Here is a 13,944-nt window from a genome sequence, read left to right as displayed (position 1 = left end):
GAGAAAGAAAAAATGGTAGAACAAAAGAGAGAGAAAGGAAAACCGAAAGGCTTTCACTTCAAAACAAGACTTTAAAAAAAATTTAATGCTTCACGAATTTGCATGTCATCCTTGCACAGGGAACATGCTAATCTTCTTTGTATTGTTCCAATTTTTAGTATATGTGCTGCCGAAGCAAGCACTCAAAAACAAGATTTTTAAGAAGATTTTAAACTTAATCTAATATTGCCAGATAGAAGTATGTGACAAATTCAAGATCCTTTAAAATAATTCCGAATTCTATCAGGCAGGAAAGAGATTGAACGAATGGAACTTAGAGGATGCAAGAGCCCAGTATTTCAGAACTTCATCTATTTAAATCAGATTATAAAACTTAGAAGAGGTTTTAAAGAAAAATATGTAAGTAAAACTGTAACTCTTATACCTAGACAACACTGATTACAACTAAGACCAAATGATGTGCATGAAAGAGTTAGGGACAGGAATCCTATTTACATTTTGTTTTAATCCGGCACGTCCAGCTACAGGTGAGTAGAAACATTCTGTATGTTATGTGAATACCTCTGGTCCCATGTCCCAATCTTAGATTTCTGATCAATAAGTAAACAGTATTGTGTTCTTGAATTTTTGATCTAGAAACTCCATTAGATCTGAGAAGGTGAATCTGCTTCCCTTAGTAAGTGACTTTCTAACTGTGAGAAGATTAAGGATTCCGTGTAGAGATAATGAGATGAATGAAACTCATGCTTCTGTGAAGTTCAGGAATAATCAACATGTTTGGTATTTAAAATATCTACTATTTTAGGAGAATCTGGCATATTAGATTTTTGCCTCTGATTTAAAGGGCATAATTAATTTTAAACTGGTTATTTGAAGTTGAAGATAATTTGACTCGTTTTTAAAATTATATTTATACAGTTAAAGGAACTTGATTTCTCACATTTATAAGTTTAGTTTATTAGATTTCCAGGATCATTTAAAGACTTGCACAGGGCTTTTTACAATTGTAAATTTGCCCTGTCAGGCATGTGAAGTACTTTGAAAGAAAACTGAATTTATTCAGTTTATTAATGCAAATTAAAAGTTTCCAAAAATTTAATTAACTGAGCTTATAAATCGGACTGATTGTTTAAGGATATCTAGTATGTTGAGTTTGAATTAAGCTGATTGTTCTTACTTTTTTAGATTTATATATAGTATATCAAATTTTATAAGTCGAATTTGAGGACTTTCTGAAAACTAGGTTTTTATGTTGTAATGTTGAAAATTCGGATATTCATTTAAAGCCAAAGTAGCCATAAATCTTTCTATGCACAAAGGTTCCCCTGAAATATCAGAACTCCACATTGACGCAGCATTCCTTCTACTATACCCACCCTCCCTCAACACACACTACCTGCTACCACCTTTAGACCTCAAGTCACTTCTTCAGACACAACCCAACATCCTCCATCTAAATTACATCCCCTGCCCTGTTTTCTTCCACGGTGTCCAATACTGTTCCTTCAAAACACTACAGTTTTTTTTTTTTTTCTTCAACTTTTATTTTAAGTTCTGGGGTACATGTGCAGGATATTCAATTTTGTTACATAGGTAAATGTGTGCCACAGTGGTTTGCTGCACAGATCAACTCATCACCTAGGTATTAAGCCCAGCATCCATTAGCTATCCTTCCTGATGTTCTCCCTCCCCTTGCCGCCCTCACCCCACCCCCAGCCCCAGGCTCCAGTGTGTCATAACACTACTATTTAAAATCGTACATTTATGGGCTGGGCACGGTGGCTCACGCCTGTAATCCCAGCACTCTGGGAGGTCGAGGTGGGCGAATCACGAGGTTAGGAGATCGAGACCATCCTGGCTAACAGGGTGAAACCCCGTCTCTACTTAAAAAAAAAAAAAAAAATTAGCCGGGCGTGGTGGAGGGCGCCTGTAGTCCCAGCTACTCAGGAGGCTGAGGCAGGAGAATGGCATGAACCCAGGAGGCGAGCTTGAGTGAGCCAAGATCACGCCATTGCACTCCAGCCTGGGTGACAGAGCGAGACTCTGTCTCAAAAACAAATAAATAAATAAAATTGTACATTTATTTGTGGACTTAGGGTTGTTTAATGTCTATTTTTTTCCCAAGAAACTGTAAGTTCCATAACTCTGCATATTTCATGTTGTTATATCTGGTATATCATAAGTGTACAATAAATACAGATGGAACAAATAAGGTGATTTGAGGACTGAAGTAACAAAGGAGTGCTGAATGCCTGTAATAATAGGCCAGGTGGACCAAACTGTAAATGTTTTTCCTGTTAGTGTCATAGTTCATGAAATAATAATAATCACTAGAATGTGTTGAATACTTATTAGGTAATAGATAGAATAGGTATTATTGTCTCTGCTTTTCAGATCATTCAGAGGTTTAGAGACATTATGTAACTCTGCCCTGAACCACAGCTGTCAATGCTGTCAGTCAATGCTGATGCCAGGATTTGGACCCAGGTTGCTCCCATTTATATACACATGCTCTAGTACTTAAACCTAGGGCAGTAACTTTTGTACAGTCATTAGAACAGTGCTTGGGACATAGTAAGTCATCAATAAATTTCAGCGATCAATAATGATAATGATTTTATCTGCATCTTAATAAAGCTGTTTTTAAAAATGGCAATAAAATGAAAAATTAGTTTTCTCATAATTGGAGTCATTTTAAAAAGGATGATTTTTTTTAAAAAAACTCATATATAAATCAAGGCCCAAGGAAATGAGGTAGCAGTTGTAACCCCAGAGTAGTATAATTCAGATGCTCCAACATCCACAGTATAAACAGGTTGTTATAGCCAGAGTCTAGGCCTTGTCTAAACAGGGTAATAACTGAGCAAATGCATGAATAACGAAAGGCTGGAAAGTAACATTCCTAGGTAGTGAGTGTCCATTCACTAACCACCAGGCACTGTGTTAGCTACCTTCACAAATGTCTCCTTTAATCACCTGTAAAATCCAAATTATATGAAAAAAGTCTCATTTTTCTAATTTTTCTGAGCAAGAGATTTTCATATATCTGTAAATACACACAAAATCTCCTCTGACCCGGCCTTGCAAGAGGCCTGTTTTTGTTGGTCATCTTCAACTCGGGATAGCAGTGAGACCTCATGAGGACACGCTCTTGAGTAGATAGCTGTGGAACTGTTTTTTTTTTTTTTCTTTTCTTTTCTTTTCTTTTTTTTTTTTTTTTTAATAGAGATAGTGTCTCACTATGTTGCCCAGGACAGTCTTGAACTCCTGAGCTCCAGCAATTCTCCCACCTCAGTCTCCCAAAGTGCTAGGGTTACAGGTGTGAGCCACCATGCCTAGCCTTTTTTTTTTTTTTTTTCAACTTTTAAAAATTGCCATGCTAATCTTCTCTGTATCATTCTCAGAACAATTTTAGTATATGTTCTGCTGAAGTGAGCACTTTGGAACTGTTTTCTAAGGAAGGTGAGTTCAGTCACCTGAGGACTTTGATTTACTGGAGATTAGAATCTCGGGAAGGGCTAAATGGCTCCAATAGAGACATGAGGCCCAGTGAAGGTGGGAAAAGAGAGAAGAGACCCTGTGATGGAGCTGAGGAGAGTGACTGGAGAGAGAACAGAAATAGCTACCGGAGAAATCTCATACAGTAATGTAGATGAGTCATCTGTCCTGAAGTCATCTCCTTCTCTCCTCCAATAAAGTCTACATTATTCACCAAAGCTTTCGAATTTGAATTTGTTTTAGGAGAGATGTACTGAGTTAGGCCTCTAGGTGGGCTTTATTAGTAGCAAGACCAACCAAGGGGGTTCTCTCATTCAATTGTATTTGCTGCCTGGTTCTCAGAGAAGCACTTGTCTTAATGCCTCAATGCATATATTACCTACTGCCACCTGGTGGAAGCATATGCTAATTTTAAGATAAGGGCCCAAACAGATGGAGGTGAGGGAGATGCTCAAACTGAAAATCTAAATTTATAAAAAACATATGACTAGTCTCAGTTCTACTGCTCTCTACCTGTAATCTATCAATCTTCTCATCTGCAAAATGAGGGGCTAAAAAAGTGATTGCTAGGATTTCCTCCATCTTCCAAATCTGTAATTGTAACAAAAATAGATTTCAGGCAGAACTCTAGTGAACATGCCAAATGGTTCTTCCAAACTACAGCATTAGCCTAGTTCTTATCTTCAGCTATTTCTAAAACACATAAAAACATGAGCCAAAATATAGTCATTTATCTATATGGTTAAGTCCATTTACCACTCATTGAAAATTTAATGTCATTTTCTAAAGTAAATTTTCCAGTTAAAATATATAGTAAAACAGGTACCAGATTAATGTTTGGTTTCAGACTGTCACTGTTAAAACAGAAAAAGTGGCTATACAAAACAGAACAAAAATAAGTTTAAGAAAAAGAAGTTTCTGAATTGACCATGATAAGGATCAAACGTCTCTTTATTATTAATGCTGTCAAATGTGTTACTTTCTTTTCCTTTTACAGACCCAAAACAGTATCTATACTTACAAGCTGCCAAAATGTCTCTGATGTTCATAGGTTAATCATAGGTTATATTTTGGAGAAGACTTACTCATATATTTCTAAATTCGTTATTTTGTTTTCAGTCACATAGTTGCTTGGGATTAAGCCTTCATTCCTACAACAAAAGAAAAAGCAAAAATCAAAATGCTTGGCATGTTTGTGACATTATCATGGCAACAATCCTTTTAAAACCTCAAGGATGTAGGGGGAAATCAAATTCATTTTACTGATTAAATTGCTAAAAGGAGAAAAGAAAGTTTTTTAAATTTCAAACTCAACAAAAATCTCTGTACAAGAAATATATTAAGATCCCAACTTGTAACATGAGTAGTTTAAGAGGTTTTATGACCCCATAATCTTTTCAGAGAGAAAAGGGGGCACTTAAATGATCATCTGATATCATAGTGACTGTGTTAAAAACACAGCAATTACAAAGACATTAGCTTCATTCTTTTCAATTGCTGAGGAGTATTCCATAGTATAGGTTTTCTAGTTTAACCACTTCCCTAGTAGAAGCAATGCTGTAAAGAAATCCTTGAACATGCCTTCTTGTACAGAAGTAAGAATATTTCTCAAAGATAGATAGCAAGGAGGGGAATCGCTAAGTCACAGGATATGTGCATCTTTCAGGATATGCAACAAATTGTCCTCAAAGGAGGATATACCAATTTACACACCTATCAGCATGGTAGAGGCTTCACTTTTCCTATACCTTAACCAACATTTGAAATTACAAAAAGATCTCCAAGACATATTATTGAGAAATAAGAGTAAGTTGCAGAATCATGCATAAAGTATGATAAGATTTAGGTAATGAATTCTACAAACAATACCATATATTTTGATATGTGTATGTAAGTGCATTGAAAATAATCTGAAAATGGATAACGGTATTTACTTTTGGGGAGACACTTGGGTTTGCAGGTAGTGGCAAAGTACAATTTTGATATTAATATGTGCATATTATATTTTTTAAAAACTCTATTCACTTACTGTGAAATTAAAAATTCCATTTTTAAGTCTGAGGCATGCCACTAGCATACCCGCAGGTGTGGCTAATTACACAGTCCTGAACCTACTAATGTCTCTTTTTCCACTGAAAAGTCTCCATTACATGTTGAGAACTGTTAAGAGAGCCACATCATTGAGAAAATGTGGTTGGAGAGGTATGTAATTACATGCTTATAATACTTGGATACTTAAAATATCCAAATCTTGGCAAATATCAGAAATCAATGCCAGCTTTCTCTCTCAGGAAGTCCAGATATTCCTCAGAATTCTTCTCAATTCAGGACTCCAGTCAGGCATTAACCATCTGTTGCAACTGACACAATGAAACCTATCTGCATCCCAGGATCTTTTCTCTTTCTAATCTACTTCAGCAGCGACTGCAATGTTTGCTTTCAAAACTTGTCATTGTAGAAACATAAAAGTGAATAAAATACTATTTCTGTTCTTACCTTAGAGCTTAACAGGAAAAAACCGACAAATTCCCAAATGAAAGCACAAATTAGAATAAGAACCTACATTGTCAGAATTTCCATTGTACAAATAAAGAAACAAAAACTCAGACAGGGTAAGTGACTTGCCCAGGGACACACAATAGTAAGCAGCAGCATCAGGATGTGAAGCCAGGTGTACCTGATTCTGAGACTGTGCCTGAAAACTACCTGAAATCATTGTTGTCTCATTCTCTCACATACCTTGGGGGAGAGGGTACAGATTCCATTTCATGCAGAGGAAAGAGTTATAAGCCTGAGTCACTAAATAGTCTTCTTTGTTTTGGAGGAATTGGATACGGACTAAGTTATGTAAGTGTCTTACCCCAAACGGTCTCTTGCCTTCCACCAGTGAGGATTGTATTTCTCCAGTATCAGGTATTCTTCTGCTCTCCTTAAGGCTAAATTACAGGGTTCTCTGGGCAGAAAATCATAAAGTGCCTTAACTTGGATCTTCTCTTCAGCAACCTCAGAGGGTGGGAGGGGAGGCAGTGGCTTTCGTTTTGATGGCTGCACACAGCCCGTGTTGGACTGTGAAAACCAAGAAATGAGTTGTTTTACAATCATTTTAATAATTTGTACTAAAAAATATAGGGATAAAGCATATTTGCCTTCTGCCTCACTTTTCTTATCCAGCTACACCAAGGCAGAAGCCAAGATGGGATAAATGTAGAAAAGGACTAACCATAAAACTCCTTTTGGATCCAGCAATACACTCATAATTTTGTACACTTTTGAGATAACAAGCTCTCTTGCCAGCACTTCGCTGGACTTTTTAATATCAAAATTCTCAAAAGATGATGTACTCTTCTTCAATAGTTTTACCTTGTTTTAAGGATTTTTTTCTCCTTAAAAGAAGAAAAATGGCCTTTTTCTTTGTGTGTGGCGGCAGCTCGTGCTTGGGTTTACCATACTTCCTAAGAATGCTGCTTCTCACTGCAGTGAAAACTAATCTCAGCCTCAAAATGACAGGAGCCAGAATATGTTTTTTCCCACTCATTGCCCATTTTCAAGTTCTGCCTGTAAATATAAGTAGCCTATTTTAACTAGTCTTTTCTTTTTCCTTTTACTTTCTTCTAGAACATTCCTTCACAAATTATTGAGCCCTTATTTTATGCCAAGCATGATACTAGATTCTGGGTAACAAACAGCACCTCGTGAATGAAGACTCTAAAAAGATAACCTTTTCCATTCCCCTCTTGCCTATCAAAATGATACTCACTTGCTTCTTATTTGACAATTGACTGAGCCATGGCCTGCGACGCTGGGTGTGTTTTTCTGGAAGCTCTTCATCTGGGCTCAGGCTTATCTGTGTTCTCACTTGTCTGACATTGAAAAGCAATCATGTTACAAATAATTATTTGTACAAAAGGTGTCTATACATCCACTAGATTTTCACAGAAATAGTAGAAACATCCAGGTCTCTTTCCAACTCCATTTTCATTTAGAAGACTTCCTAACTCCATCTCCCTGGGCAAATTACTAGTTTTAAGAACTTAAGTTTCCTTATCCAGGAACTAGAGGTGCTAAGAGCATAGAGCTGTTATAAAATAAAATTGAAAAAGCACGCCACATTCCCAGCAGAGTCTGGTGCATCTTTGGGGCATAAAATTATAATCATGGTAATAAAAACTTACTCTGTATCTGGCTCAGTGCTTGTCATTTTATATTCATTACCTCATTTGATGGTGTCTTTTTGTTATAAATAGACACGGTATAGTTATTAGGAACATAAGTTTGAATCCCAGCTCCACCATTTCATAATGTGGCCTTGGGTAAGCAATGTAACCTATCTAATCCTCAATTTCCTCATTGGTAAAATGGGAATTGTAAAAAAAAAAAAAAAAAAAAAAAAAAAAAAAAAAAAAAAGTAGGTGGTTTTGAGAACTGTATGAATTAATAAACATAAATCTTTTAGCATAGTATCTGATATACAGGACGCTCCTGTTAAATGTTAGCTTTTTCTGTTAACGTGCTGCCTTGGATTTACTTCTTACAGAGTCATTTACTGCCACTGAAGTATAAGATACACCGATAGTTTTGGGGAGACAGATAACTAAGATAGGATTCTTGCCCTTAAAGGGAAAAACTACATATTGGAGCACAGACCTATAAACAACATACATGAAATAAAAATTAAGTGGAGAACCATGCCACACAAGGTGGGAACACAATGGGATGAACAACTAAGTCTGAAGGATCAGGAAAGGATCCCAGATGACCTGACATTTGACCTAGACCTGAATTCAACAGGGAGAAAATGGAAGAAGGTTCCCAGGTAGAGAGAACAGCAGGTGCAAAGAGACATGGTGACTCCATAGGTATTAAAGAAACTGAATTAATTAATTTTCAAGAAATTGCCCTTGGAGTAGACTTACCGCTTCTGCACTGAACAGCAACAGCAGCAACAGAACACCGACTGGATGGTGTTATCTGAAAAGCAGGTCATTTCTCAGCTGTTAGAAAGCCATGAGTACATGATATTGAGGGAGTCTCTAAGGGATGGGTGATACGAATTACTATAAAGCATATGAAAGTCTCGATCGTGCCTTCCTTCACTAGTGGAAGACAAATAACTGTCACTAAAGCAAAAAATAAGTTTCTGGCACCTTGGCCAGTGTGGTTTCCCTTCTCAGGCTCTTCTCCTCTGGCCTGGTTTTCGCATTTCCTCAGTCTGTGAGTGATAAATGACCAGTGTATTCTCTTTTACCTTTGTCAGGGCTAATGTTCACTAACAAATGTACAAGAGAATAGGATTCCAAAAGTGATGCTCTCCTAGGAAATCTGTTAGCAGGGATTTTGAATTAGGTCTGTCGTATTTTTTTTAAATTAAAATGCTTAACACATAGGCTCTTTTTAAAAATTCCATCAACATTTCAGTGGGATGTTATTTCAGTGGGATGATTCTTTTATTTATTTCTTGCAATTAAAAATTGTTCTAAACCTTAGCAGCGTGTTAGAATTATCTGAGGAGCTTTTAAAATATTCTGGTGCACAGGTAATACCCTGCATACCCCAGACCAAAAAAAAATTAGACTATCTGGGGATGAATCTAGGTATTGGTATTTCTTTTTTATTTATTTTTTATTTTACTTTCAGTTCTGGGATACATGTGCAGAACAAGCAGGTTTGTTACATAGGTATATATATACCATGGTGGTTTGCTACACCTGTCAACCCATCATCTAGGTTTTCAGCCCCGCACGCATTAGGTATTTGTCCTAATGCTCTCCCTCCCCTTGCCTCCCAACCCCTCAACAGGCCCCGGTGTGTGATGTTCCCCTCCCTGTTGTCCATACGTTCTCATTGTTCAACTCCAACTTATGAGTGAGAATATGCAGTGTTGGGCTTTCTGTTCCTGTGTTAGTTTGCTGAGAATGATGGCTTCCAGTTTCATCCCTGTCCCTGCAAAGGACATGAACTCATTTTTTTTTTATGGCTGCATAGTATTCCATAAAACATATGTTTTAATAATAAGTTTAAAGATAAACTGAATATTTGAAGAAAGAACTAGCTAATAAGTCTAGGTTATGCCTAGACTTTTGTTGTCAAATTTCGTCATTATTTGATTTAAGTGAGATGATTTTCATTTTTAAAGTCCATAAATAAGCCAAGGGTGGTGGCTCATGCCTCTAATCCCAGCACCTTGGGAGGCTGAACCAGGAAGATTGCTTGAGCCCAAGAAGTTTGAGATCAGCCTGGGCAACATGGTGGAACGCCATGTCTACCCCAAAAAGCTTTTTTAAAAAATTAGCCAGGCATGGTGATGCATGCCTGTAGTCCCCAACAGTCAGGAGGCCAAGGTGGGAGGATCCCTTGAGCCTGGGAGACGGAGGCTGCAGTGAGCTGAGATTGCACCACTGCACTCCAGCCTGGGTGACAGAGTGAGACTCTGTCTTAAAATAATAATAATAATAATAAAAGACCATAAATAAATTTTGAATTTCAAAAGGATATTTTATTTTCATAGAACTTACATTTCCCCATCAGTTCATACTCATATTGATATCTGAAAATATTCTGGAGGCAGCAGAGTACCTTAGAGGTGAGCATTCACTTTGAGGGGGGACAGACCTAGGGTTTAGCCCTAGTCACCTGGCTGACTACATCTTGGATAAGTCTCTTTACTTATCTAAGTCTTAGTTTTCCTAACTGTAAAACTGAGGTAAATAGTATGTACTCCCTTTGAAAAGCCCTAGAAGGCAGAGATAAATGTCTAACTTTGTGACTTTGAGTAAACTAGTAAATGTTCTGTGTCTCAGTTTCCTCATCTGTAAAATGGGAATAATAGGATGGCTAACATGTAAGCCAATGGTGAGGACTAATTAAATTGATTCATGTAAAACACCTAGACCAATACCACGTATATGGTAAGAGGGTAATCAAGAAGACTGATTGTAATAGGATTGTGGTGAAGAACCAATTAGATAACATCTTTTAAAGTCCCTGGAACATAAAGGGAAGTATTATCAGTCAGGATCCCAACAAGAATCAGAAGGCACACAAACTGGGATATGTTGAGAAGGATTTATTTATAAAAGGAAGTATAGAGATGTAGGTAGAGCGTAGTAAAACTACAAGGATAGTGCAGGAATCCAGAGCTGTGCCATCACCACACCTAACCAAGTGAGGAGGGAAGGGAAGGTTACCAGAACCTAGAAGGCGGGGGTGTCTGTGGCCCAAGCCACCTGGAAAAGAGCACGTATCATCCATCCAAGGACACAGATGGCCCAAGGAGACTTCATAGCAAGAAAATCAGGAGGATTAATATTCTTACTCCAGTCTCCTCCCTCCCTCCTTGCTGGGCTCTCCATTGGCCTAACCCAGAAGGAAGCCAGATGGTTATATGTAAATCACACAGGAGCTAAGAGCAGGCTGGTGAAAGGCAGAGAGTGGACCAGCAGGGAGAGGGGCAGGCAAGAAACATCCAGCACAGCACACCCCTCAGCATCCATCTTTTCTTTCTTTTATTTTTTTAGACAGAGTCTCACTGTCGGCCAGGTTGGAGTGCAGTGGTGCTCTCTTGGCTCACTGTAACCTCCTCTACCTCCCAGGTTCAAGTGATTCTCCTGACTCAGCCTCCCAACTAGCTGGGATTACAGACGTGTGCCACCACACCCAGCCAATTTTTTATAGTTTTTAGTAGAGACAGGATTTCACCATGTTGTGCAGACTGGTCTTGGACTCCTGACCTCAAGTGATCTGCCCATCTTGGCCTCCCAAAGTGCTGGGATTACAGGTATGAGTCACTGCACTCGGCCCATCTGAAAGTGGATTCCTGTAGGATTTGGGTTTTTGTTTAGTCTGTTCTTTGTGGGGTTGCTACAGTTTTCCATTGACCAGGACTATTAAGAATATTAAGAAATGAAGCGAATACATTCCCTAATTTTTAAACAAAGTTCTCTTTGCCATAATTGTGAAGCACCAACCTAATTTTCCTCTATAAATCAGGATAATCACCCCAGCTACTCTGACCCCCTTCAGAGCCTATAAATTCAGTAGTACAAGGAATCCCATAGTGGCCAGAGGGCAGTTCAACTTTCAATATTCCTTAATAAAAGAATTCTTCTCTTGGCAATGGAATCTCCAAACCTACAAAAACCAAAGTCACAGGGAAAGTAAACAACAATACTCTGGTGGGCTACTAGATGAAATGGTGAGAGAGGCTGCTCCAATCTCCACCGCTTTGTTTCCAGACTCATGTATCCTGGCTATGGAAAAACAAAAGCATATAATGTATCCCGGCTATGGAAAAGCAAAAGCATATGATGCTTTAAGACATTTATTGCATCCTACAGGACCCTACCTGAACTTTGCAAGATGTTGTCTTCCAGATGTGATTGTAATTGAGCCTTTAAAAGGCCGTTCTTCTGTTCTATCAAGTCAGCTGCTTTGGTAAGGTATTCGGGGGCCACTGAACAAGCACCAGTGAGACTAAGAAAAAGCTAACTCCCTCCACAACATGGGTCATCTTGTCAGTCTCTGGTTATATCTTCCTATTCTGTCCCCGTTCTAAGAAATTCGACCACATCCCTTTCCCCAAGATCTCCTTGTCACCTGTCTTCCAATTTTGTTCCTTCCAAGTTCGCATTGGCAGACCAATTTGTTTTTACCATTGCCCGTGAATCAAGGTAGATCAATGTCTCAGACTATCTCTTTTCCTAATGAAGTGAATAAACTTACGTGTTTCCTGAAGTTCTGGGAGGACTTTATTCCAACACTATCTATCAGGCTACCTCTGAATGAGGCTGTAGTACAATGGCTGTTTCCTGTTGGTGTACATTTATGACACAGATCTTCCTGTAAATCAAGCCAGAAATTTTTCTCCCATAAGCTGTTGGAGAACTACCCAAGAGGCCACTGGTGTGAGTTGAAGTAGAAGCAGAAAGAGCAAGTACAATGTGAATAGATGTTGCATGCTTATGAAGCTTTCTTGAAGCTTCTGGATCTACTAGGGCCCATTTTCACATATGCCACTTCTGTATTAGGATAGAAAACTAGTATGCATGACCAATTTCATAGTCCATTGAATCAGATAACACACAGCTCATGATAAGCAGCTTGGATCACATAAATATTTGATGATCCATGATTAAGCATTTAGTCTTTACCAGTAGCAAGTCAGGAGCTGTTTTTTAGATGGAAAATATTCCTAAGGGTTTGTGCTGCAATTTTCTTATTGGGGCTTTCCTGAAACGCCATAAAGCCAGCATCTTGCCCTCTCTTTGCCCTTTATCCCAAGCAGTACCAATGAAAATTGGATTAATTGATAACTGAGTTATTTCTCCAGCAGAGGGTATCTCTGGACCTCTAAATATATGACCAAATAAACCCCAGACCCAACTCTGAATCTGCTTCCTAGAGCTACTTCTGATACAAGAGAAAACATGACATATTTAGATTAACTTTGAAAGGGTTATTTATAAAGGGATTAATCACAAAGGAGTGAAAACCACAAAAGATATACAGGAACCCAGGTCCAGCAGTAGTGGAACTGTCACCATCCCTAGGTTCAAAAGGACCAGGATGGGGAGACAGAGTAAAGTAGAGCAGAGATCACTTTGAGGAGATGAATGATCTGATGCTTAGGGACACAACAACCTCACTACAACTTCATTCCAGGGTTCCCAGTAGGTGTAATCCAATCAGAACCAGAGGGCTTAGGAGGACGTTGAACTAACCTTACAGATTTTTGTTTCCAAGATAGAGTTTAGGATGGAGAGGAATGATTATTAAAAGGTGGGGAACACTGAGCCATTTTGGAGGCTGGCTGCAAAATTTAATTCCTACACATTATCAATACATACTAGTTCCTTTCCTATCAAAGAAGTTGATCTTCCAAACCTACATTCATACATCTGTGACTTATCTTTCTCTGATTTGGACATCACCCGCTCAGTTGTTGAGCCATTGACACACTGATGGTCTAATGGGAAATCTCTCTTCTCTACCCTGGACATACAGTTCAAGTCCAAGCCCAGGCAAGGACTCATCTTTGCACCCACTGCTGTTTCATTGCTCCCCTCTGATTTCTCTCTTCCTTTTCTTCCATTTCTCTCTTCCTTTTCCTGCACCCAGAAATCACTCATTTTCCATGGTCCACCCAAAGACTTACTTCTGGAGACAAAAATAAAATAAATTACTAATTCCCAAGAATCTGCACTACATCATATTCTTTGGTGTTTGGATTTCAGCTGCTTCTGACTGTCCATTTTCATCTGCTGTGTCTGCTGGGATGAGCAAACTGCAAGAAATCACTCTTCGAAGAGAGGGTGCATTAGCACTTAAGGACTCTGTTGACTTTGGCAGGAATGGGTCTCATTTACATTCTAACCAATTTATTCCAGTGTTGTTTTAGAGCCCCAAATAGATCTGTATCTATCCAGGCCAGAGGATGCAAAACTAAATGTA

At 38.4% G+C, this 13,944-nt stretch overlaps 1 protein-coding gene and 1 non-coding gene across 3 annotated transcripts in view; both read right to left on the bottom strand.

Moving 5' to 3' along the window:
- Positions 1-13,944, bottom strand: part of TXK (TXK tyrosine kinase) — a 68,083-nt gene that overhangs the window by 39,819 nt on the left and 14,320 nt on the right. Inside the window, exons 1-4 of one of the 2 annotated variants that reach the window (XR_004438029.1) lie at positions 8,412-9,146; positions 7,256-7,358; positions 6,359-6,564; positions 4,584-4,649 (exon numbers count right to left, since the gene is read on the bottom strand). Coding sequence is in view for 1 of the 2 variants with exons in the window: in XM_033214743.1 (XP_033070634.1) it covers positions 4,584-4,649; positions 6,359-6,564; positions 7,256-7,358; positions 8,412-8,466 (430 nt within the window). In the remaining variant the exon portion in view is untranslated. Of the gene's footprint in view, positions 1-4,583; positions 4,650-6,358; positions 6,565-7,255; positions 7,359-8,411; positions 9,147-13,944 lie in introns of those variants that run through there. The other variant, XM_033214743.1, reaches the window with a different exon arrangement.
- LOC117086427 lies at positions 75-182 on the bottom strand. Its single transcript, XR_004438340.1, has one exon. It is a non-coding gene; the product is annotated as a U6 spliceosomal RNA (small nuclear RNA).

Source organism: Trachypithecus francoisi, unplaced genomic scaffold, assembly GCF_009764315.1.
Source record: "Trachypithecus francoisi isolate TF-2019V2 unplaced genomic scaffold, Tfra_2.0 Lachesis_group1, whole genome shotgun sequence".
NCBI classification, from domain to species: domain Eukaryota; kingdom Metazoa; phylum Chordata; class Mammalia; order Primates; family Cercopithecidae; genus Trachypithecus; species Trachypithecus francoisi.
The sequence above is the reverse complement of the archived record's forward strand: the minus strand, read 5'-3'. Positions and strand labels throughout refer to the sequence as shown.